Here is a 27,003-nt window from a genome sequence, read left to right on the forward strand (position 1 = left end):
GACTTCACAGGGGTCTACTGTACAAGTAATATTAATTAGTTTTAAGCTACTCACCTACATACATGATAGATGTGGCTGTCATGTCACATAGGGCTGGTGGCAAGAAGAGAAAAGGGTTAAATGGCTGGGTAGAATACAAACTCGGTTCTGGTTTCCTTTTTTGTTGACAAAGTAAAATATGGAATACTGCCAGACACGAAAGCTCACCCAAGAACATGCCAACAGCCTAAAAAAATAAAAGAGACATAGGGATTTTAGTGAGTCCTAGGAATTTGTAATACACATATTATATTGTATGTGGAAGAATTCTTAATATAAGTTATGAAAATTTGGAAATTTTAATAGAATTAACAGGTAAAAAAAATCACCAATTTAAAATACATTAGTGTACAGTTAATATGAATTGTTTTGTGTTTGAATGCATTTTAATACCAATTGCAGCATATGAATAAAATTATACAAATAATACATTTATAATAAAACCTTTAGTAACAAAAAATCACCCATTTAAAATTATAAATTTATTGATGCAAATTTAATGTATTTTGGTTAAGGTATACAGTAGATATTGAGAAGTAAAAGAAATGAAAGTAGAAAACACGTAACATTAATCTATGTTGGGCGGCACAGTGGCACAGTGGTAGCGCTGCTGCCTCGCAGTTAGGAGACCCAGGTTCGCTTCCTAGGTCCTCCCTGCGTGGAATTTGCATGTTCTCCCCGTGTCTGTGTGGGTTTCCTCCGGGCGCTCCGGTTTCCTCCCACAGTCCAAAGACATGCAGGTTAGGCGGATTGGTGATTCTAAATTGGCCCTAGTGTGTGCTTGGTGTGTGGGTGTGTTTGTGTGTGTCCTGCTGTGGGTTGGCACCCTGCCTGGGATTGGTTCCTGCCTTGTGCCCTGTGTTGGCTGGGATTGGCTCCAGCAGACCCCCTTGGCCCTGTGTTTGGATTCAGCGGGTTGGAAAATGGATGGATGGATTAATCTATGTTGAGTAGAACTTAAGGAAAAGGCAGTATGTCAGTTTTAATATCTCTATGGTTTATGTACTGTGGTATATGGCCGACTTGTCATCCCAGCCAATACTCCCAGGGCGCCAGATGGAGCCCTCCCTGTAGTATGGAGGTGCCCCGAAGACAAGCAGGGAATCATGGACTATGTAGTTTTTATACACGACCCTGCTGGATACCACAGGGGCCGCCAGAGGGAGCTGCAGGGAGGGCCGAAGAATCATTTGTGCCCTAAAACCCGGAAGTGTGTCATAGGAAGAGCGACAACAGAAGTGACGTGCTTCCGGGGTGAAGAAAAGGACTTGTACCTGACCCGGAAGTGATAAAGAATCACATGGACTGGGGATTGGGAACACTTCTGGGTCAGGGTGTATAAAAGGACTGTGGGAGCTCTCAGATGGCGAGCTGAGCTGGGTGGAAGGGTGGCAACGCGTCTCGGAGTGGAGGAATTGTTTATTAGTGATTATTGTGTAATTTAATGAGTATAGTGGAGGAGAGGATGCTTTGTGCACTGTGGCCTATGAATAAAGTCATATTTTGGACTTTTATCTGGTGTCTGGAGTCTTAGACAGGGGTTCAAGGGAGAGATACTGCCCCCTATCTGTCACAGTACATATTTCTACAATTATTGTAAGGTACGTTAGAAAAAAAAGTAATGCTAAAGTAGGGCTATATAGGGTAGTATATTACAACAAATCATTTTTAAAATGTGAAAACTATTCACTCAATTTGAATTTTCAAATAAATCTCCCAAGAATTTTTATTACTTATTTGCTAGTGCTCCTGCCTCACATCTTCATATTCGTAAGTTTGAATCCTACATATATGCAGTTTGTGCATTCTGCTGGCTTGTAAATGAGTTTTTCTCTCCCATCCCAAACATGTGCAAATTAGGTTAATATATATATAAAAAATGCACCACTGTGATTTAATGCAGCTGTATGTACAAAGGGTTAGTTCCACTCTTGAATCTGAGATTAACCCTGAACTACATAAGAGTGAAGAAAACATGTGAATGTTGCTCATTTTTAAGTTGTAATTTCATTCTGATCTAATAAGCATATTTATCAGTAAATTTATACCAAATGTTCAACAGTTTAACAGTATAATAGATTTATGCCTCATATTCAGTATTATCATTTTTTCTTTCTTGAATCTTTAAAGCATTGAGAAACAAGAAACATGCAACATAAAGAAATGTCCGTGAAACTCTGTGGAGGTTGAAAATTAAATGCTGCATCCAAAGTCAGGGTTAGATGATGTGTAGAATTTTCAGGTTGATGGTGCAAGGAACCTCATCAGAATTGGCCGATGTTAAGAGTGGTGTTCCACTGGGGTCAGTGCTAGGGCCACTGCTATTTATAATATATATATATATATATATATATATATATATATATATATATATATATATATATATATATATATATATATATATATATATATATAAATGATTTAGATAGGAATATAAGTAACAAGCTGGTTAAGTTTGCAAATGATATCTAAAATTATTTATCGCCTAAAACTCTCCAAAATGTTTCCAGGGCAAGATCCAACCTGTGAACGCTGCAATCAAGTCCCAGCCTCACTGAGTCACATGTTTTGGTCCTGCACCAAATTAACATCATTCTGGACGAAAATATTTAATTACCTTTCAGACAGCCTTGGTCTCACAATCCCTCCTAACCCATTAACAGCTGTGTTCGGGGTTCTTCCAGATGGGTTTAAAGTGGAGAAGGACAAACAAACTATGATTGCATTCACTACACTTTTGGCACGCAGACTGATTTTGCTAAACTGGAAGAATCCTAACTCTCCCCTTTTAAGTCAGTGGGAAACCGATGTTCTATACTGTTTGAAATTGGAAAAAATCAAATTCTCAGAGGATCTGTACAGATTTTTTTTTCAAAACATGGCAGGATCTAATCAGTAATATTTTAGAATAAGCTCTTAAAGCACAGAGGAAGCAATTATTTCTGCATTTGTTTTTCTTCTCCATCCATCTCAATTTAGGTACAGTGGTGTGAAAAACTATTTGCCCCCTTCCTGATTTCTTATTCTTTTGCATGTTTGTAACACAAAATGTTTCTGATCATCAAACACATTTAACCATTAGTCAAATATAACACAAGTAAACACAAAATGCAGTTTTTAAATGATGATTTTATTATTTAGGAGAAAAAAATCCAAACCTACATGGCCCTGTGTGAAAAAGTAATTGCCCCCGAACCTAATAACTGGTTGGGCCACCCTTAGCAGAAATAACTGAAATCAAGCATTTGCGATAACTTGCAATGAGTCTTTTACAGCGCTCTGGAGGAATTTTGGCCCACTCATCTTTGCAGAATTGTTGTAATTCAGCTTTATTTGAGGGTTTTCTAGCATGAACCGCCTTTTTAAGGTCATGCCATAGCATCTCAATTGGATTCAGGACAGGACTTTGACTAGGCCACTCCAAAGTCTTCATTTTGTTTTTCTTCAGCCATTCAGAGGTGGATTTGCTGGTGTGTTTTGGGTCATTGTCCTGTTGCAGCACCCAAGATTGCTTCAGCTTGAGTTGACGAACAGATGGCCGGACATTTTACTTCAGGATTTTTTTGTCAGACAGTAGAATTCATGGTTCCATCTATCACAGCAAGCCTTCCAGGTCCTGAAGCAGCAAAACAACCCCAGACCATCACACTACCACCACCATATTTTACTGTTGGTATGATGTTCTTTTTCTGAAATGCTGTGTTCCTTTTACGCCAGATGTAACGGGACATTTGCCTTCCAAAATGTTCAACTTTTGTCTCATCAGTCCACAGAGTATTTTCCCAAAAGTCTTGGAAATCATTGAGATGTTTCTTAGCAAAATTGAGACGAGCCCTAATGTTCTTTTTGCTTAACAATGGTTTATGCGTCTTGGAAATCTGCCATGCAGGCCGTTTTTGCCCAGTCTCTTTCTTATGGTGGAGTCATGAACACTGACCTTAATTGAGGTAAGTGAGGCCTGCAGTTCTTTAGACATTGTCCTGGGGTCTTTTGTGACCTCTCGGATGAGTCGTCTCTGCGCTCTTGGGGTAATTTTGGTCGGCTGGCCACTCCTGGGAAGGTTCACCACTGTTCCATGTTTTTGCCATTTGTGGATAATGGCTCTCACTGTGGTTCGCTGGAGTCCCAAAGCTTTAGAAATGGCTTTATAACCTTTACTAGACTGATAGATCTCAATTACTTCTGTTCTCATTTGTTCCTGAATTTCTTTGGATCTTGGCATGATGTCTAGCTTTTGAGGTGCTTTTGGTCTACTTCTCTGTGTCAGGCAGCTCCTATTTAAGTGATTTCTTGATTGAAACAGGTGTGGCAGTAATCAGGCCTGGGGGCGGCTATGGAAATTGAAGTCAGGTGTGATATACCACAGTTAGGTTATTTTTTAACAAAGGGGCAATTACTTTTTCACACAGGGCTATGTAGGTTTGTATTTTTTCTCCCTAAATAATAAAACCATCATTTAAAACTGCATTTTGTGTTTACTTGTGTTATATTTGACTAATGGTTAAATGTGTTTGATGATCAGAAACATTTTGTGTGACAAACATGCAAAAGAATAAGAAATCAGGAAGGGGGCAAATAGTTTTTCACACCACTGCATGTTCATAAGCCTTAAGTTTTACTCCGTTGGCCTTGCTCTCTCTCTCAGGGGTGAGGGTTGACGTGTTCTTAATACTTTTTGTAAAAATTGATTGATTTGTATGGACTGATTGCAATAAAATTAATAAAAATTAAAAAAAGAAAAAAAAGTTTGCAAATGATACCAAGATAAGTGGATCTGCAGATAATTTGGAATCCGTTATTTCATTACAGAAGGACTTGGATAGCATACAGGCTTGTGCAGATTTGTGGCTGATGACATTTTTGAAATTTGTCAGTAAATGTAAAGTATTACACATAAGAAGTAAAAATGTTAGGTTTGAATACGTAATGTGCAGTCGGAAAATTGACAGTACACCTTATGAGAGTAATAGTGGACTCTAACCTATCGACTTCCAGACAGTGATCAGAAGCCATTAAGAAGGCAAACAATGTTAGGTTATATAGTACGATGTGTGGAGTACAAGTCCAAGGAGATTATGCTCAACCTTTATAATGCACTAGTGAGGCCTCATCTGGAATACTTTGTGCAATTTTGGTCTCCAAGCTACAAAAAGGACATAGCAGCACTAGAAAAGGTCCAGAGAAGAGCAACTAGTCTGATTTCAGGGTTACAGGGTTTGAATTATGAGGAAAGATTAAAAGAGCTGAGCCTATACAGTTTAAGCCAAAGAAGATTAAGAGGCAACATGATTGAAGTATTTAAATTTATGAAGGGAATTAGTACAGTGGATCGAGACTTCGGAACATAGTTGGAAACTTGTTAAGGGTAAATTTTGCAAAAACATTAGGAAGTTTTTCTTTACTCAAAGAATGATAGACACTTGGAATAAGCTACCAAGTAGTGTGGTAGACAGTAAGACTTTAGGGACTTTCAAAACTCGACTTGATGTTTTTGGAAGAAATTAGTGGATAGGACTGGCAAGCTTTCTGTGCACCATCTAGCTAAGTATGCAAATTTAGGCAATACTCCTATTATAAGCACTAAATTGGCATTTCACCAACCATAATTTATTAGTGGCTTTGGATATGGAAAATGCATAAAATATAAGCAAGGCAGTGTGAGATGGTTACTGGGTCATTATTAAACATTTTCATAAGGGTTAACAAAACCTCACTTTTTCTGGTCCCTCATCTTGGACCAATTTGCCTTTGGTGACCCTACTATGGGCAAGTGCCCCACAAGAAAGGGAAACCAGGGCCCTGCATGGATAAGATCGCCCAGTTTAGGGATATTAACTCCACCCCTTCTGCTCCCAGGGCTATAAATTTGAGACCACCCAGAGGAAAGGGATCAATTATGACGCAAGCGATCAAGGAGAGCAGCTCCACAAGCTCACCAAAAAGAGCTTTACGAGAAGAAACACTGATTACCCAATTGTTGAGGGGAAACCTTACTTTGTTTATATGATCATTAAACACCTTTTTGCATTATTTTGCCTATTGTTGACAAGTAAACGGGGACAGCCGACTTGACATTCTAAACAGCTGCGATTGTACTGACCTATTATTTCTTGGACAACCACTGGTGGTGTAGATGGCAGGATGGTGGAACAGATTAACTTAGCCAAGTTGGTGTACCAGCATACTGAGCAAGTCAAACTGCTGCAGGTACAGCAAACTAAGCTGCTTGATGCAGAGGCTCGATGCGAGGCAGCAAATGTTCACTATCCTGGCAGGAGTCAAGGACCCACACAACTACTCATCCCGATGTGCTCTTGGGAAAATGTAGAGACTTATTTGGCTAATCTTTGAGCACATGACCACTCGCCTGCGACAGCCACTGCAAGAATAGGTGTACTTGTTTTCTATCTTAACAGGAGAAGCAGAGAGGGTGTATTAGGACCTGGAAAAGCAGGCAGCGGCTGACTACAGTAACCTTATAGCTTGACTCAGGTGGGTCAAGCTCAGCAATGCTAGGAACGGCATTTCGACTCACATCAACTGACAATGGCCAAAGCTTTTGATTTGTGGAGTCGTTAAGATGGTGGCCGTTGATTATTTGGTTCATGTTTTCCTGGAGTATCTTGTCTTCCCTGTGAGGAGACAACCATGGGTGGACATGGAACAGCTCATGGCCATCATCGAGCAGCACTGATCCGCCAGCAAGATAGAATAGCCAGATGGAGCAGCCAGATGAGTGGCGGCAGACCAGATCGATGCATTCCCAGAGTCCTGAGACCAGTACTAGAGAGGCAGTGACCAACCAAAATCCCCCCCACCCCAAGAAAGACTGCTCACTTGTACTGTGCTGCTACTGTTGCTACTGATGTGGTGAACCTGGGCAAACTGTGTCCAACTGGTATTGAAAACAGGTATTGTTGTGCGGTCGCAACTAAGCCTCTTGTGCTTAGTAGTACTAGTTTATTTATATAGCACCCTTCACAGACAAAAGGTCACAGAGTGCTGAACAGCAATACAATACAAATACAACAGTTAAAACAAAACAAACAAAACTAATAAAAATAATAAAAAAAACAAACAGGAACTACTCAGCACTGATAAAAAGCCTATTTAAAAAGAAATGTTTTCAGTTGTTTCTCTATTATAAAAGAAAATCATGAGAAGAGATAGGACTATTGCCAAGAGATTTTTTCAAGTCCCGTCCTCCTCTCAACCATTGCAGGTTAACAGCCCACACCCCACGTCCTCTCGCCTCTCATTCGTGTGAATGCTTTCGTCAGACACAATTCCTGCGCTCTCAGATCCGATAAAATTTTACAATAAAATTGGCAAATTGGTTAAATGCGTATCAATAGACTAGACATTTGGACTGGAAGTGACATCATCAAATGGGCCGGAACCAGAAGTGACGTCTTCGGTGGTGCCGGAATCTTTCCGGATTTCCCAGGAAAGGTCTGCAGGGAACTGAGAAAGACAGTCAAGTGCACCCCGCCACCCTGTGGTCGGATGTTTTATTACAATTATGGAAGCCTTTGAGCTGCCTCCTACTCACACATGTGTGACAGTTGTCAAGATGTAAACTCCAAACACGAAATCAAAATTCAATGCGATATTGACGAAAATTTAATTCCAAATATTGTTTTTACGGAAGTTTACAGTAAAAGTGTAAGTCTAAAAAGTATTCAAATGTTAATTTCAAAGCCAAACAGAATGAAAACGTAAAATGCAACGAATACCTGTAATGCAACAGGAAACATAAGTTTCTTTCAATTTATTACATTTTACTATTTTTTACTATGGTTAATTACTCGCTGTAATGTAAAATACTTGGGGCTATTATAGATATGTAACAATTCTATGCATATGTAACAATTCCCATGAAAATAACAATCTGTTTAAATTGTACATCCGCTTCCCCATACATGAGTGGCAAAGCCATGAAGTGGCTAGTGTGTAGTGCCCGCATAGGGTTTGGCGACCAAAGCGAGTAGGGGTCAGAGGCCCCTAGTTTTTTAAAAAGAATCAGACTCAGCTCTACACAGATTATAAAGCAGAATACTCCATAGTCTTGGTGCCACAGACTGAAAGGCACAATCCCCACGGGTTTTTAGTGGAGTGTGTGAGACAACTAAAAGCCCCTGTTGCCCAAATCTAAGAGTCCGACAAGCTGTATAGCATTGAAGTAGTCTGGATAGGTACTCAGGAGCTTGTCCATGCAAAGCTCTAAAAGTACCAAAACTTTAAAATGAATTCTATAAAACAATGGGAGCCAATGCAGCGTGTGCAAAATGGGAGTGATATTATCATTCTGGCTAACACGAGTTAAGAGGCTGGCAGCTGCATTTTGGACTAACTGAAGACGTGAGAAAGAAGACTTGTTCAAACCCGTATAAAGAGCATTACAGTAATCAAGTTGTGAGGAAATAAAAGAATGAACAAGCATCTACAATTCTGATTTTGAAATAGCGCTTCTTAGTTTTGAAAGATTTCTTAAATGAAAGAAACACGAGCGGCTGACTGATCTTACATATGAATCAAGCATCAGGGACTGGTCAAAAATAACCCCAAGATTATGTAAACTCGACTTAATAACAGGGGAGACAGAAGATAATTTTAAGATAATCTCAGAATTAAGAACAGGAGGAGCAACAATTAGTACCTCAGTCTTTCCTGAATTCAACTGCAGGTAATTATTACTGAGCCAGTCATTAACCTGAGACAGACAATCAACCAAAGTGACCAAAGTATTAATTTGGTTAGGTTTAAATAAAAAATAAAGCTGTATATCATCTGCATAGAGATGATACGAGATATCCTTAAAAGAGTTAAGAATCTAAAATAGGGAAAGAATATATAAAGAGAAAAGTACAGGTCCAAGAACCGAGCCCTGTGGCACTCCACATGTCAAAGAAGCAGAGTCGGATGAAAAGCCAGCCACACCAACAGAAAAACTCCTATTCGACAAATAAGAGGAGAACCAGTCCAAAGCAGAACCAGAGACACCTAACAGCTCTGATCTATTAATTAAAATCCAATGGTCCACTGTATCAAATGCTGCAGTAAGATCTAACAGTACAAGCACAGAGCACTGGCCTGCATCAACAGCAATTAAAAGATCATTAAAAACTAAGAAAAGCTGGTTCTGTAGAATGTCATCTCCAAAAATCAGACTAAAAAGAATCAAAGAACCGCCGCTCCTCTAAGAAGGCACGGTTTCCTTTTACAGACATTCTGTTGTTGTAAGCCAATATGTCCAGTCGCAACAAACATCACCTGTATACCTGGTGAGACTCAGCTATAGCTCTCTGCAATTTGTTAGATTATTCTACAAGGAAGGGCAGCTAAGGACTTTGCGGATGGTGGTCAAAGCAAATGACTGATTGTACCCAACTGAGAGGAGGAGGAACTTGATCATGGATGGTGATAACCCATCTGAAGGTGACGCTTCACCATGCAAAACAGCAGGTAAGGGCGTGGCCACCCAATATGATGTTGGCAATCTGTGACAGGGTGTTGCAGATCAACCACCGGTAACATCTGTGGATCCACCCCCCGATCCGGCAGCATCCGTGGGAACCACACATTTCGTTCTATGCTTGCCCCTTTTAAGTATGCACAATGGAATGACGAGGAAGATTCTGAGGAATGCAGTCCCTGCAGTAGACCCAATGAGTGGTTTTATACCACTAGGGCCTCACTTTGTACTCGCCTCAGTTTCTATTCTGCTCTCAATTAACTTTTGTCTCCTTCTCTTCCTCCAGGCCGATGCTTCAGACATCAGCCTTGGGGCTAAGTCACTGACTAACCAGAAGACCCTGTGATGTATCTCAGCTGGAAACTGTTGGACTGGGAGACAAAGTATGCAGCAATTCAACAGGAAGCCCATGACATTAAATGGGCCATCACTCAGCTCTGGTGCTACCTCCTAGGCCATGAGTTTACCTTGGTCACCGAACATGCACTATTCCAGTGGTTATGTGCCCACAAGGATTCCAACCGTACTGTAACTAATTGGTTCCTCAGTCTCCAACCGTACCAGTATATGGTGCTCCATAGGCAGGGTCCCTCCATGGCAATGCTGATGCCCTCTCCTGGGCCCACAATCTCATGGCTTGGTCCTCCTGAGCTAAGGGGGTGGCATGTCACACATGCACTTTAGAGGGTCACCTTTCAAATTCTTCACAAGTAGGTGAAACCACCCGAAGCTGAGAGAAGGCACTGCCTTCACTGACTACCTTGTTTTCTCTTTATTATGCAGCATGGAAAGACCGCCCAGTGAAGTCAACTAACTCTTCCCTTTTGCTCAGAGCTATACATTCGAGACCGTCCTGAGGGAAGGGTCACTTATGATGTGCGACCAAGGAGAGGAGCTCCACAAGCTGACCAAAATGAGCTTTATAAAGAGAAACATTGATTACCTGACTGCTAAGGGGCAACCTTATTTTGTTTTTTCAATTGTTAATTGCCATTGCATGTTGTTATTTATGTATTTTGACAAGTAAACTGGGACAGCCAGCTTGGCACCCCAAAGAGCTGCAGTTGTAATGACCTATCATTTTTCAGAAGAACACACAGGGATATATAAGCCTTCCTTTGAGGAAGAAAAGTCAGGAGTCATAGGAGGATGTACCCATAACTGGAGCAGACGCCACGGAGGTCTTCATAAAAAAAAACACTTGGTAGCAGAGCCCTGGGGTTGATTGATTGCATCCTGAGTTCCTGAAAGCTATAAATTTTGTTGGGAGTGTCTTGGCTGGCACCCTATTCAACATTGCATGGAGGAAAGGGACAGTGCTTTCTGGATTGCCAAATTATGGTGGTGGTTCCATGTTTAAGAAGGAGACTTGAGGGTTTTTCCAACTTTTGGGGATCTTACTAAGCATCCATGGGAAAGCCTATGCCAGGATTCGAAGTGAGGGGTTGGCTGTTGGTCAAACCTCAGTTCTTGGAGGAACATTGCAGATTTTGTCCTGTTTGTGAAACACTGAACCAGCTTTTTAATAGATAGATGCATGGATAAAGTACAAGATGCACTTTCACATCATTTATGTGAAAAATGAGGTTTACATTGTAGCGAGCCCTGACTTCTTGGAGAGTGCCGAGGCTGCCAACAGATCTGCATAGTGATGAGGTCGCTATGCTTTTAAAATGAGGGACAGATTGAATCAGGCCAACACCTAAGCCCTGTAGTATTTTAAACCGCAATACCCAAATATTAACAACACACACCAGAAAAATGTCCAAACAGCTTATACATTAAGCAACAAATATTAACTATTTACTACAATAACTATGTACAAACACACCAAAAAAGGTAATCACAAAATGCAAATCAACACCACAAACAAACCCCGACAATAAGTGATGAGTGTGGATCCTGAAGTGCAAACAACTGTTGATAGAAGAAAAACTGCTTCCCATAAAACGGAAAATGAACACTACCACCAGAGACCAGAAGGTGAATGATTTTCTGAGGTGTGCCTCTTCACAAAGAGGAGCCAAGATTGGGAGAAGGAGTACTCACTTCCATCCCTGTAACCAATGACCATGCAAAATCCTCTCTGCTGCCCAGTTCATAAAGAGTTTTAGGTGCTGCTGGTGATGAACTTGGTGAAAATGGAAAAGTCAAAATGTCATGCCACATTCCTCTCTTTCGGTTTTATATGTACAGTGCCTACAACTACAAATTATTAATACCACAAGCCCCTCTGCATCTGTGTAAACCTGTTTAAAGACACAGACCCCATTATTACAATCCAGGTATCTGAGCTACCAGTGTTACTAACATTTTCACCAAGCAGGGCATACTATACAACACCTTATGTTGCAATGCTATAGTGTAACACATTCTATCTATAATGTTATTTTAAAAACCCAATGTATTTTTCTTGCTAAGACATATGTATCAGCCATCAGCTCCACCAAAACAGAGAAGTGGTTGTGATAATCCACATAAAACATTTCTGGGTAGTGATGGGGATGTGCAATCTATCAATTGCACTGCCAAACTAAAGAAACCTGCATCTCCTTTGAAGGCCATCCGTAAGTTAATTGCTGATGATGTCATCATTTCACACAAATCTACCCATGATGGGCTAAAATATTTTGCTGAATAGATCAACTATTTCCACTGAGTACATTTTACATTTTCAAATCTCAAGTAACATTACACTTAGTTTTTGCAACCCAAAGATTTATTTGTGTGTTTTCTGACAAATTATTACCTACTGGGAAATTCTTAAAGGTAAACTAACAAATACTATCCTATTACATAAAAAGATGACTGGGTCAGTTAATGTATCTACAGGCAAATTAGCTTCATCTGTATTGCAGAAAAACGAGTATTGGCAATTTATAATCAAGTATAGGATAATCAGTAAACAGTCATGAGCATAATGGCCATTACAATACCACCTATACTAATTCTCGGCAGGTACCTTGACAAGTATCTTGTCAGATCCTGCTGATCAAACTGAGGGAAGTAGGAATTGAGCATTGTTCAGGTGGACACATTACCTTAAGCACTGAATACATCAGATCGATGCTGGTTCTAGTATTCATATGTATGTACAGTAAATAAATGACTTAAATAAAACATAATGTAGTTTAAGTTTGCTGATGAGGGTAATTTGTGAATATTTAAAAGTAGTTAAAATATAAGCGAGACTTGGACACAAGTAAAACTTTAGCAGATAAACAATACATGAAATGCACTGTAGATAAATGTAAGGCTTTACAACAGAAAGTTTAACTATTTCTCCCCAGTTTTAATTAAACTAATTGTATCATATCTGTTCATTAATTCTATTTGGCTCAACATTTTGGCACTTTCCTCTCATTTCAGAGTAACCCATGGGACAAACTGTAACAGCTCTAATACCAACTAAGAATCTTCAGCCATAACAATTTTAATCACTTCAGCAACAATATGTTTTATATTCAAAAACTTGGACATCAATAATAGCACACCACCATCTTAACAACTGTGAAGTGATGACATCACATGTTGCAATTTGAGATCAAGTGGCAGCAACAGGATGTCTATAAGTACAAGTATAAGTATATTGTGCCGTGTAAGTCACTGTCTTGCCCCAAAAACACGAGGCTGAGTCTCACTACTTTAGCAAAACCAGCTTTATTCTGCTTGAAACAGAAACAGAGCAGTTATTTATAGCAGGATCTACCACTCTACAATACATAGAGCAAACAGGCAGGGTCGGACCAAGTCAGTGGCCAAGTTATACTGTTCCCTGCATTTATAATGTTCTGCATTCTGCTCAGTAGTTGCTTCCGTGGCAACGGACAAACAGCTCTACACAGACGAGGCAATCGTGTTTTATGCGTGTTGTCCCATTTTGAGGGTCCCAAAAGAGTTCATAAACCCCACTATATATTATATATATATGTATACTGTATGTATATTAGCTGTGATACCTGGCAAAGGTAGTGGTGGGTGTGTCAATATGCTGTATCAGTGCATGCTCCCACCCCTCCTCCTCCTCTAGAATATGCTAGATATAATTGGCTATGAGTAAAACATTTCTGCAGCAGATCAATTTTGCTTTTCCTATTACATGTAAAATGCACCTTGTCTTGCCAATGCATATGCTGTACTTTGGCAAGAAAAGGAGCATTTTCATTGCACTGTCAAAGGCAATAATTATCAATAATAAATTCTGATGTAAGCATGCACCCCTATTAAAAGATTCAGTTCACTTCATGTGTTACATAAATGTGCAGCCTGTAAACATCAATGCTGTATATAAGTTAAAGGAAATTATGATTCAGTGTATATTGCTTTTGATCTAAACTTTACAAGATTACAGATCAAAGCATTACATTCAAATATGATAAAAGCTAATCATATATTCTCATATATTCTTATTATTACTTAGTATTACTAGGGGCTATCTGTTTATGTTTTATTGTGCTTAATTACCTTTTCCTCCTTTTTTTCTCTTTTCTTTCTAATTATTTCATGTGTACCATAAACTAGACTGTTCAATATCATACCCTTGGTTTACTGTTATTGCTATTACTGCATTAAGACTTGTTATGCTTATTTTGGACACATCTTTAACACCATCACCGGTTTATTATCTGGGTGTATCATCTTAATGTGGGGGTTAAGGGGAGAGAGAAAGAGAACAGGCTTGATCTATACCGTACCAGTATATGGTGCTCCATAGGCAGGGTCCCTCCATGGCAATGCTGATGCCCTCTCCTGGGCCCACAATCTCATGGCTTGGTCCTCCTGAGCTAAGGGGGTGGCATGTCACACATGCACTTTAGAGGGTCACCTTTCAAATTCTTCACAAGTAGGTGAAACCACCCGAAGCTGAGAGAAGGCACTGCCTTCACTGACTACCTTGTTTTCTCTTTATTATGCAGCAGGCTTGATCTATACCTAATCTATCCTCTCAATCTTTATAATTATAGCTATCAATGTAATAATAAGTTGCATGGCAACAACTCTTGGGGAAATAGGAAATTAAGACCTAAACTATTCTCACTTCCAGTTAAGACTATAAAATGACATCAAAAACTCAGAATCAGTGTCTCCATGATGGGACAGTTAACTTCGTAAGCTGGAATGTTAAAGGCCTGAATCACGAATTAAAGAGAAAGAAAGTACTTTCTCACCTAACAGGTCTAAATGCTAAAATAGTATTTTTACAGGAAACCCACTTACTAAGTAAGGATCAGTTCCGGCTGCAAAAGACTGGACTGGCCAAATGTTCCATTCTAGTTTTACAAAGAAAACTAGAGGGTGGGAATTCTCATACATAGAACAGTACCATTTGTAGCATCAGATGTAGTATTGGATCCTGAAGGGAGATATGTGATGGTCATGGGAGACTTATCTAACTGTAAAATGATTTTGATAAATGTTTATGCACCTAATGTTGATGATAAGGAATTTATACAAAATTTATTTGCATCCATTCCCAATCTGAACACTCATAAACTTATAATGGCTGGGGACTTCAATTGTGTTCTAAATCCACTTTTAGATAGACTTCCTCCACAGGGGAACGCAACTAACACGCAAAGATAATTACAAAGTTTATAACTGATCACAACTTATCAGATCCCTGGAGGTTTTAAACCCAAATTCAAGAACATATTCTTTCTACTCACCAGTACATCATTGCTACTCAAGGATTGATTACTTCTTTATAGATAATAACTTCTTGCCTAAGATTAAATCTTGTAAATACGATGCTATTGTTATTTCAGACCATGCACCTATGATCTTGGAGCTGAAATTACTAAGCCCCATACACTCACCCGCAGATGGCCTCAACCGCTTCTATTAGCTGACGAGAATTGTACTGAATTTATATCCAAACAAATCAATTCTTTCTAGAGACAAATACATCCCTGAGATCTCTGCAGGAATACTCTGGGAAACTCTTAAGGCCTTCTTAAGAGGACAGATTATCTCATATCTTTCCCACAGAAATAAATCCGAAGAAAGTAGCAGAGATAAAAAGCGAAATTACTAAAATAGATGAAGAACATGCCAGACTACCAAGCAGACTCTACATAGAGGAGGCAGGCTCTACATTCAGAATTAAACCTCTTGACAACTAAAGAAACTGAACAACTAATTTACAAATCCAGACATCATTATTATGAACATGGAGAGAAAGCTAATAAGCTTTTAGCTCAACAAATTCACAAGCAAGAAGTGCAACGCAATCTCGTAATTACTAACACTAACGGAGATAAAATCATCGAACACAAAAATATAATGCACACTTTTAGAGACTACTATAAATCCCTATATACTACTGAGTTTAAAGAAGACAATATACAATCTAATGCATTTCTGGATACATTACAGATACCACAAATTGACGCTTTTAGTGTGGAGGAACTTGATAAACCTCTGTCATTATCAAAACTACTAGATGCTATAAAGTCACTCCAAGGTGGAAAAGCAGCAGGCCCTGATGGCTACCCTGCAGAGTTTTACAAGAAATTCTCCCTCAGCTAGCTCCCTCCTATTAGCAACATTTACAGAAGCCAGAGATAACCAATCTCTTCCACAAACCTTTGCCAAGCACTAATCACTGTCTTTCCAAAACAAAATAAGGACTTATTACAATGTGCATCATACAGACCAATTTCACTTCTGAATAACGACGTTAAAATACTCTCTAAAATCATAGCTAGAAGGATGGAGAAAGTGCTCCCTCGTAATATCACAAGACCAAACTGGATTTATTAGGGGCCGACACTTATCTTCAAATCTTCGACGCCTGTTTAATGTAATATACTCACCAACTAAATCAAACACCCCAGAAATATTATTATCATTGGATGCAGAAAAAGCATTCGACATGATTGAATGGAAATACCTTTTACTATTTTGGAGAAGTTTGGGTTTGGCCCAACATTTGTGCATGGATTAAATTACTGTATACTAACCCAGAAGCTTCAGTTTGCATCAATAACATTTGCTCAGACTACTTTAAACTAGAACGTGGCACAAGACAAGGATGCCCTTTGTCACACTGCTGTTTGCAATTGCCATTGAACCACTGGCAATACATTGTCGAAATACTGATCAGATAAAGGGATTAGCAGAGAAGGACTGGAACAGAAAATCTCATTATATGCAGATGACATGGTACTGTATATATCGGACCCAGAAAATTCTGTGCCTGCAGTCTTAGCAGCACTCACAGAATTTCAAAAGATCTCTGGTCTCAGAATTAATCTGAATAAAAGTGTACTCTTTCCAGTGAATTCTCAAGCATATAATATTAGATTAGACACCCTACCTTTTATCATTGCAGAACAGTTTAAATACCTAGGGGTAAACATCACAAGTAAACATAAAGCTCTTTATCAACAAAATTTCGCGTCTGCATGGAAAAAATTAAACAAGACTTGCATAGATGGTCAACCCTTCATCTCACACTAGCTGGAAGAATTAACACTGTTAAGATGAATATTCTTCCTAAGCTCCTTTTTATTTCAAAACATACCAATATACATTAATAAATCATTCTTTAAGCAATTAGATTCAACAATAACCTCATTTATTTGAAATTCAAAACATCCACGCATCAAAAGAGCGACCCTACAAAGACAAAAGGCAGAAGGCGGCATGGCTCTACCTAACTTCCAGTTTTATTACTGGGCGCAAATATACAGGCGATAAGAACCTGGACACAAATAGAAGAACATACACAGGCATGGACCGCAATAGAAGTAAAATCCTGCAGTACTTCTTTGTATTCCTTGCTCTGCTCCAATAAACACACGCTATCGGCAATACACTAATAACCCAATTGTGCTCCACTCACTTAGAATCTGGAACCAATGTAGAAAGCATTTTAAGACGGAGAAGCTTCTTCTGTGGCACCCTGCAAGAGAACCACCTCTTTCAACCTTCACAAACATATGCAGTTTTAATATCTGGAAAAATTTGGAATTAACTTGCTTAGAGATCTTTATATAGACAACGTCTTTGCATCCTATGAACAATTACATTCCAAATTTAACATTCCAGCTACAATTTCTTTCACTATCTTCAAATCAGGAACTTTGTTAAACAGAACCTTCCAGATTTTCCTCATCTTGCACCCTCATCCACGCTGGAAAAATATTGCTCAATTTCAAGGAGTTAGACTCCATCTCTACAATATATAAAATCATTTTACAATCCCTTCCTTTCAAAGATCCAAGAGGACACTGGGAAAATGATCTCTCAATTAATATATCAGAAAAGGAGTGGAAAGTAGCAATGCAGAGAATTCACTCGAGCTCCATATGCGCAAAGCATACAATTATACAACTCAAAATTATATATCGAGCACATCTGTCTCACTAAAACTCTCAAAATGTTTCCAGGGCATGATCCAACCTGCGAACGTTGCAACCAAGCCCCAGCCTCACTGGGTCACATGTTCTGGGTCTGCACCAAATTAACATTATTCTGGACAAAAATTTTTAATTACCTTTCAGACAGCCTTGGACTCACAATCCCTCCTAACCCATTAACAGCTGTGTTTGGGGTTCTTCCAGAGGGCTTAAAGTGGAGAAAGACAAACAAATTGTGATTGCATTCACTACACTCTTGGCACGCAGACTCATTCTGATAAACTGGAAGAACCCAAACTCTCCTCTTTAAGTCAGTGGGAAACTGATGTGTTATATTATTTGAAATTGGAAAAATCAAATACTCAGTTAGAGGATCTACAGACTTTTTCAAAACATGGCAGGATCTAATCAGTAATATTTTAAAATAAGTTTATAAAGCACAGAGAATGTATTAATTTAGGTATGTTTTACAAGTTTGGCTTGCTCTCTCTCTCAGGAGTGGGGATTGATCTGTTCTTAACTCAATTCTTCTTTTTGTAAAAACTTGATTGTTTTGTATGGATTGTAATAAAATTAATAAAAAAAAAATATGATAGAAGCTACCATTTTTACAGGATGTTCAACAAGGTGAAATTAAACGTATACTCAAAAAATCCCATTATTCCTGCTAATTGCTTGCTTGAATTATTATTCAAAGTAATAGTGCCATGTAGTGACCATCAAGAAAAGTCAAGATCATTCACTAGAAAAAGCCAGAATTAATCTTTGGCACTAATGTTTTACTCTAATTATATTTACCTTATTCAAGAGTAAGGTGTTCCAATGAATTAATAATATTACCCTTTGGTAAAAAAAAAATAATAACAAATATCATAGGTTAGAACAGTTATGTAGTACTTCTGATATATCTGATTAACGAAGTGCACTTTAACCAAGGCCCATTGTCTTAGGAAATTATTACATTATTTGTTCTTATGGCAGACTGTTTAATAACCAAGTTAAGACCTATAGATAGAAACTATCCATTAAAAGGGAAAGATGTGATTTGCTTTTAAGGATGCATTCGGCTATTATATAGCACTCTTCAACAAGTAATTAAAAATGACAACTTCTCAGGACAGTAAGATGGCTCCCACTGCATCAGACATAAGGAATATCTGAATTAAGCCTTCTTATTTTTCTTTCTGTTGGAATGATGCACATTGAATGTCAATTGAACAAAAAAACATTTTTATTACAAAGTAACTTATCATAAAGCCAATGTCACTTTACAAAAGAACAAAAATCTATAGAGAATACCATAATGTAAAACAAAATAGTTAAGATGATAAAATAAAAAAACACATCAGAATGTACATAAACAAATGTATAGATAAACTATGAAGCACAGAGATAGAAAAAAAAATATACACAGAACTTAAAACTGCTAGGCCTTATTAAAAATATTGTAATATTGGTTGAAAAGATATGTTTTCAGATTAGATTTAAAGCAGGAAAACCCTATGCAACTTCAAAGAGATTTAGCAAGAGTGTCTCATAATTTGGGAGAAGCTCCATTAAAAGCCTGGATGCGCACCACAGACAATTTCATTTGGGGAACAGAGAGAAGACTGGTACCAAAAGTTCTGCAGGAAAGACTTATTTGATGCATAATGAAGGCATTAATTATAATCATCATCATCAGCTGAGGAGCAAATATTTTCAATATCATGTAAGTGACAAAATACAGATTTAGTTAAGGAGTTAATGTGTATCTGATAAGATAACTTAGAATTAAAAATAATACAAACATTAAAAATTGTACTACAGGAATTGACTGTAATGTCATCTAATTTAACAGAGTCGTTTGAGTGAACAGCTTTGGACTATAGGACAGACTGGCAGTGTCCATTTTGCCAGGCTGGAGCACAAGTCCTGGCTTAGCAAGCTGCTGCCAGACACTCTTAATACCAGCTTCTTTTTCATTGTGTCTCTCTTTAGAATGCAGTATCTGTGGACGTCCCTAGGAGGCACAATATGGACACCCAAGTTTGAACCAAGAGTTATAACTCAAGGACTGACAACCTTGAAAAACAGAACTTTGCATCAGTGGTCAACCTAAAACGAAGGGCTCATGCGTACCAAAGAAACATGATATCCATTCCTGTCATTTAAAACACCCTAGCTCACACTAACTCACTGCTCTCCTCTCTCAGCTCACTGCTCCACCTAAGCCTAACTTCTGCTATACAGCAGAGACCACAGTCCTTATGTGGTGTAGCCATAATAAGGTGGTAGCAATCCTTTCTACTCCTAAGGATGGAGAATGGAAAAATGCAGGCAGCAGGAGTTGGAAGGGGGGGGTTGGGGGGGGTTCTATTAGTCCAAGCCTTGCTAAAATAGCAAGTAGCCAAGCACAGGAAGACCAAGTATATAAAGGCCATGCATTCATATTGCTAACAATGGGACTGACTGATCACCAAACAATCCAGCAGGTGTAATTTTGCTAGCATCTGAGGACATTGGGTGGGTATAAACCTTGAAGATAAACTGAGGTACAACCTGCAACTAGAAGTCGACAATATTGTCCAAGTAGGCAGCACAACAGGGGTGAGAGCACTCTATCCACCAAGGGCCTCTTGTAAAAACAGTGCGTACGCACAGAAATGTTGTGTAAAAACTTTTCCATGTTCAAATCGCGATGTATAAAACCTACACTTGGCATAAAGCCACGCATTTTTCCACAGTACCTCATACCTTGTCGTACGCAAGTTCTCCGCTCGGTTTTGCAGATTGGCGGCACCCAGTGTCAAAGCAATGCTACTGTTCCTGTGTGGTTACTCCTTATTTCCCTGACGCTGCTTTATAAATACACTGAAACTAACCACATATTGTTCATTAGTGTAATGCATCTGATAGTAATTAACTTGTAACAATATAATGGCCCTGGGAATAGCCATAGTATTCCAAATACCATAACTGCTTTAGCATTGTTACTCTCACTGCACCTTCTTCTTCTTCTTCTTCTTCTTCTTCTTCTTTCAGCTGCTCCTGTTAGGAGTTGCCACAGTGGATCATCTTTTTCCATATTACTCTCACTGCACCACTCGGAGTATTTATATCACTGTATCTGAGTGTGAATCACAACAGCAGCTGATCAGAAAGAGAATTATCGGTATACGGTATTAAGCACACGCTGTCTCAGCCACGGCAAAACATTTCAAAGCCTTTCCTGTACGGACCTCGCGGTTCAGAAACAGTTTCATTCCAAGCACTCAATCAATTGCTCCTTGTAGAACTGTTTGTACTTATAAATATACCAATAATTATTTGTTAAGGATCTCTTTGTATACTAAAAATGTTAACAGTGTGGGAGAGTTTATAAGGGTTTAAAATATATAAAAATAACCATACAAACATATGGTTTCTACTTCGCGGATTTTCACCTATCGCGGGGGGGTCTGGAACGCAACTCCCGCGATCGAGGAGGGATTACTGTATTTGTAGGACTTGTGTTGAAGAGACATTCGCCATCTGTCAAGCGTTGTAAATATACAACCAGTTTCATCGATAACTTCACATTCAGCTTTTGAGAGTTTAAACATTCATAAACATCAAAGTGTCTGCTACTGAAATCATCACCTATGAATCTAAGATGTTTAAGAGGCATTGTCGGTTGTCCAAAGGTATAAAATATTTGGCCATTTTGAAACACTTGAAAGCGACAACCTAACAATTCAGCGGCAGCCATCAACTCACATGCAGAACCATAGGTGAATGGCTTAAGCATTTCACTCTTCCAGTGCTCCTGTGTAGTATAATTATCTCCTGTACCGTCATCAGTCCACACCTTGAACCTGTCCCAGTCATTCAATACACAAGACACAATGTTCCTCCCGGATATCAAGAGTGAGCCTGATATGGCCGTGCAATGTTATTGCGGGTACGGTTGGAATGATAAAGGAAATGGGTTCAGGGAGATGTGAAGTGAAGATGTGGCGAAGCAAGGAAGGGAATGTAGAGACTGGAAGAAAAGACGGCCTTATATAGGCAGGCAGCCAACAACGTGGGAGGCGTTGGGATGGGGGACCCAACGCCGCTCACACGGTGACCGAGCTGCAGGCTATGGACGTATATATGTACGTAAGTAGGATTCAGTTAGCGTTGGGAACCCGTGTACCAAATTTCTTCAAGATGGGCCCATAAGTAACAAAGACCGTTAAAAAGTTCAATATGGTGGCAGACAGTGGCCTCATACCACCGAAATAAGTACCAAATTTCAGCCTTTTACCTACACGGGAAGTTGGAGAATTAGTGACGTTGGAAAGTTCAATGTCATACCATCGAAATAAGTACGTACATCGGTTTCGGTTAGCGCAGGGATGCCGCCTAACAAATTTTGTGAAAATGGGGCCATGAATAAGAAAGTTCAACATGGCGGACGTTGTTGACCGTTATGACCGTTACACGTAGAATTTCGAAGTGAAACCTGCTTAACTTTTGTTAAGTAAGCTGTAAGGAATGAGCCAGCCAAATATCAGCCTTCTACCTACACGGGAAGTTGGATAATTAGTGATGAGTCAGTGAGTGAGTGAGTGAGTGAGTGAGTGAGTGAGTGAGTGAGTGAGTGAGTGAGTGAGTGAGTGAGTGAGTGAGTGAGTGAAAGCTTTGCCTTTTATTAGTATAGATTACCTCACTGTAAGCTTGCACTACAGTTATAATATTGCACAACCCGAGCCACTTTATAAAGCGCGTATTTACATATGACGACAATATCATTTTTAAGATGGAATGCAGCAAAATATGTTTATTATATTATACAGGTAAAACTTTAACTTCATTTAAATAATCTATATTCTTCACTGGGACTGGCGTGAAGGATAGAATAATTAAACATGTACTATGAAGACAGTTCAATGTTCCTTAAACATTTTGAAGAATTGGCACTCTAAGCTTACAGATGGCTTAACATCTATTACAGAGCTGATTGTGTGGAAATCAGTTACTTGGAGAAAGAAAAGCAAGGACTGCAGGGATGGCCACGGCAATATATATCTATACTAATAAAAGGAAAAGCCCTCACTCGCTCACTCACTCACTCACTCACTCACTCACTGACTCATCACTAATTCTCCAACTTCCCGTGTGGGTGGAAGGCTGAAATTTGGCAGGTTCATTCCTTACAGCTTCCTTACAAAAGTTGGGCAGGTTTCATATCGAAATTCTACGCGTAATGGTCATAACTGGAAGCAGTTTTTCTCCATTTACTGTAATGGAGATGAGCTTCAACGCCGTGGGGGCGGAGTTTCGTGTGACATCATCACGCCTTCCATGTAATCACGCAGTACATAGAAAACCAGGAAGACCTCAAAAAAGCGCTCAAGAAAACATGCATTATATAATTGAGAAGGCAGCGAAACAATAAGAAGCGGCGAAGTGACATATACAACCATATTCATGAGTTCTGCTACTGAAACAAAGCACGATGTAAACCTACACTTTAAATTAAGTTCATAGACAGGCTGCCGCTGGCGTTTGTAATTTAGTGCCTGCCCATTTAAGGTCCGTCCGTCAGCGGCAATCCAATAGCAAACTGCCACGGGTAAATATTCACGGGTGAAGGACTGTGCTTATGGAGAGGAAGATGAGATGGTCAGGGTGGTGTTTGACACAAACTCAGCGAAACTGCGAGAGAAAGTTTAAAGTGCCAGGACTAAGGTAACATTAAATAAAGCTATGGACATAGCACGAGATGGCACCAGCACAGCTGGGAACCTTCGATGCAAGTACACCGAGTAGCTCACGTGAACTGGACGAGTGCACAGATAAAAGCAACAGTTCCAAAGAGCGCTGAACAAAACCGAATTACACAATTGAAAAGGCAGCAAAAATATGAAGCGCCTGATAAGCATATTCATAAATGCAGCTACTGTGGAAACAAAGCACACGGTGGAAAAGTCAATGTCCCGCTAAAGGAAGACAGTGTAAAAACCCGTGCATGCAGTGTGTCAGGTCTCAGATAAAGAAGAAGACGAGCTGTTTATTGATGCAGTAAGAAACGAATCGATGAATGAAACCTGTCATCATTACAACGATTGACAAACACGGAATGTAACTTGAACACAACACATCCTACAAATACGAACCTGATTGAAAGAAATAATGATAATCAAATCCTTGATGACAGCAACACTCAGTAACACTCACAAAACAAATACTGTATATTGACAGTCATGTTACGTTATTTTTAAAATGTTCCCTTTTCTTTTCTACCTTTTTAACACACTACATCTCCTGCGATACGCTGGTATATATATATGTATATATATATATCCCGCTCTACATACTCGAATAATGGATACTTTATTCGCCATCAATGATTGTTTTGGTAAAGCCATACTCAGTGTATTCATTAGATGAACGGTAAAAAGTAAGAGCGAGGGAGGATGACTCATTGAGGCATGCAGGCTGTAGTCGTGCGTCAACTCTATCTGAATTGCGCGATCACATTTGAAAAATTATATCTTTTCAAGTTCTATTTAGTCCATATGTGTCAAACTCAAGGGGCGCAGGCCACATCCGCCCGGGCGTAATTATATCCAGCCCAAAAAATCATTTTATATACTGTATTATTGTTATTAATGGCCCGGGTATATGAAGCGCTGGTAACACAATAAACTACAGATCCCATAATGCAGCGCTTCAGCTGCCTTGCAGAACACTTACCGCATTAATCAAGTCTACCTTATGATGCTGCAAGTTATTACGAAGCTATAGTTATTGCGCACTGAGTTTGCACGGCGCTTTGGTGACTTTGAAGAACAAAAGTCCGTCTACATGCGGCTCGAACCTTGTGCATGTTTGGTAGCACATATCTGTGTGAGAAGCTCTTCTCAGTGATAAAGACTAACAAAACAGCACACAGGAGTCGCCTCACTGATGAGCACCTGCAATCCATCCTGAGAATCTCCACAACACAGAACCTCACACCAAACAGAAACGAACTTGTGGTCAAAAAGATGCCAGGCGCCCAGCTCTAAAATGACATATGAGCAAAGACAACTGAATGATTTGATTTGTTATTGCACGTAAGAGGGAGTCAACCGTTTTAACAAACGGCGTATTGCACTGATACGAAATAGCTGTGTGTGTATATATGTAGATATGTATGTATATGTATATATATGTATCTGTGTGTATATATGTGTGTGTATGTATGTATGTATGTGTGTGTATATATGTAGATATATATATGTATATATGTGTATATGTATAGATATATATGTTTATGTGTGTGTGTGTAAATATATATATATATATATATATATATATATATATATATATATATATATATATATGACAACAACACTCATCACTCACAACAGTGACAAAACAATTACATGGACAATCAGGTTACGTTATTTTCAAAATGTTTCCTTTTCTTTTTCATTGCTTCTTTAACACACTACTTCTCCGCTGCGAAGCGCGGGTATTTTGCTAGTGTATATATATACCCCGATCTACAGTACATACTCTCGCATAGACAAGCCACACGCTGTGGCGTAATTGTAGAGTCTTCGCCTCTAATGCCGACATTCGAGGTTCGATTCCCGGGAGGGGATGCACTGAGTATGTACGCTCGCTACCCGATTCATTTTACCTTCGCATCTCCTTGGTTTGGGACGTATGAAAAAATATTTGGTTAACGCAGAATCATGTTACGTTATTTTTAAAATGTTTCCCTTTATTAGCACAAGCACAGCTGAGAAGCTTCGATGCATGTACTCCATAACGCGTTATAAAAATAACGCATTTAATCACACTTTCAATTCCTAGCAAACGGGAACTTTTGTCAATGCATGATTTCCTGGTACATCCATTACACTGATGCACACATCACAGCTACAAAAATGTTAGAGTCGGAATAAAGCGCGTTCTTACGACTGATCATTTCGACTTCCCGAAAGCCTTGATAAAAGCATGGTTTTGTGCACACTGAAAAGCAAGCAAAATTAGATGCATTACAGAAAGCGGACTTTGTGGCTCTTACTGGGGATCATTGGACTTCCGTGACCGTTAGTAATTCTAATTACATCTAATTACAAAATGTTCAATGAACACACTGTTTTAGCCTAATGTACAAAATAATTTTGGCTAAGGTTACTCAGAGTTTAAAGATTAAGTTGGTCAAATTACCTTTTATGTTTCTGACTTATTTTTTAAGAATAAAACTGCACTTTATGTTGAAATTTTGGTTATTATTATTTAAAGACAATACTATTCTGAAAATCTACTTACTTAAACTACCACTTTATTTTTAAGTCTGCCCAATTTTAACCAGGGATGATATTTTTGTTTCTGTTTTGAATTCAAATGCAGTTTAAAGGCTTTTTTTTTCAGAAATTAAAACAGCTTCAGTTTACAATATTCATGTAAGTCTATTATTTCTGCCCTAAAACACTTTTAAATTAAAAAAAAAACGATTTGGGGCAGTGGATTACATGATTAATCAAGATTAATTTTACACAGCCTCTAATTAATTGGATTAATTTTTAATCGAGTCCCACCCCTGTGGATTTGACTGCGTGTGCATGGGAAGCAGCTGAAGGGCTTAGACAATACTGTTTATACATCTGCCCAGGGGGGTGCGCTGACGCTCTTTCTGAGTTCTCTGCAGGTCTTACCGGAAATCCCACCAGGAGCCGCCATTTCCAGGAAGGACACCACCTCGGTTAAGAATGAGGCGGTTCATGTCACTTCCAGTTCGGCCCAGAGGGCGACATCATTTCCGCCCTCTGAGCTATAAAGCTCACTGCCTTGCTTAGGCAGGCAGTTCTGTTTGGACTCTGTTGTGTAAACAACTGTTTATGCCTCAAATTTGCAGCCAGGAAACCGATTAAGCGGGTGGCTGCCCCACTTTCACGCCTCTGGTCTCCAAACAGTGGCGTAGTCGGCAGGATGGTGTCCCGAAGAAACGGATTCAAGGAACCAGGTGGGTGAGTAAAAGTGCGCGGAGGGTCAGGAAGGGCGGTGCAGGCTCTGCTCCACGAGCATAACCGGGGCTACCAACCCATCTCGTGGAGAAGGTTTGGCTTCTGGGAAAACACACAGTGGCTCAGTATGCTCTTCTGGGTAGGAAAGCCGAGG

At 39.2% G+C, this 27,003-nt stretch overlaps 1 protein-coding gene across 1 annotated transcript in view; it reads right to left on the reverse strand.

The window, feature by feature from the left end:
* The window catches only part of slc35f6 (solute carrier family 35 member F6), a 163,291-nt gene that overhangs the window by 69,234 nt on the left and 67,054 nt on the right, over window positions 1-27,003 (reverse strand). Inside the window, exon 3 of the mRNA XM_039748297.1 lies at window positions 55-226. Within this exon, the coding sequence (XP_039604231.1) occupies window positions 55-226 (172 nt within the window). The remainder of the gene's footprint in view (window positions 1-54; window positions 227-27,003) is intronic.

Source organism: Polypterus senegalus, chromosome 3, assembly GCF_016835505.1.
Source record: "Polypterus senegalus isolate Bchr_013 chromosome 3, ASM1683550v1, whole genome shotgun sequence".
NCBI classification, from domain to species: domain Eukaryota; kingdom Metazoa; phylum Chordata; class Cladistia; order Polypteriformes; family Polypteridae; genus Polypterus; species Polypterus senegalus.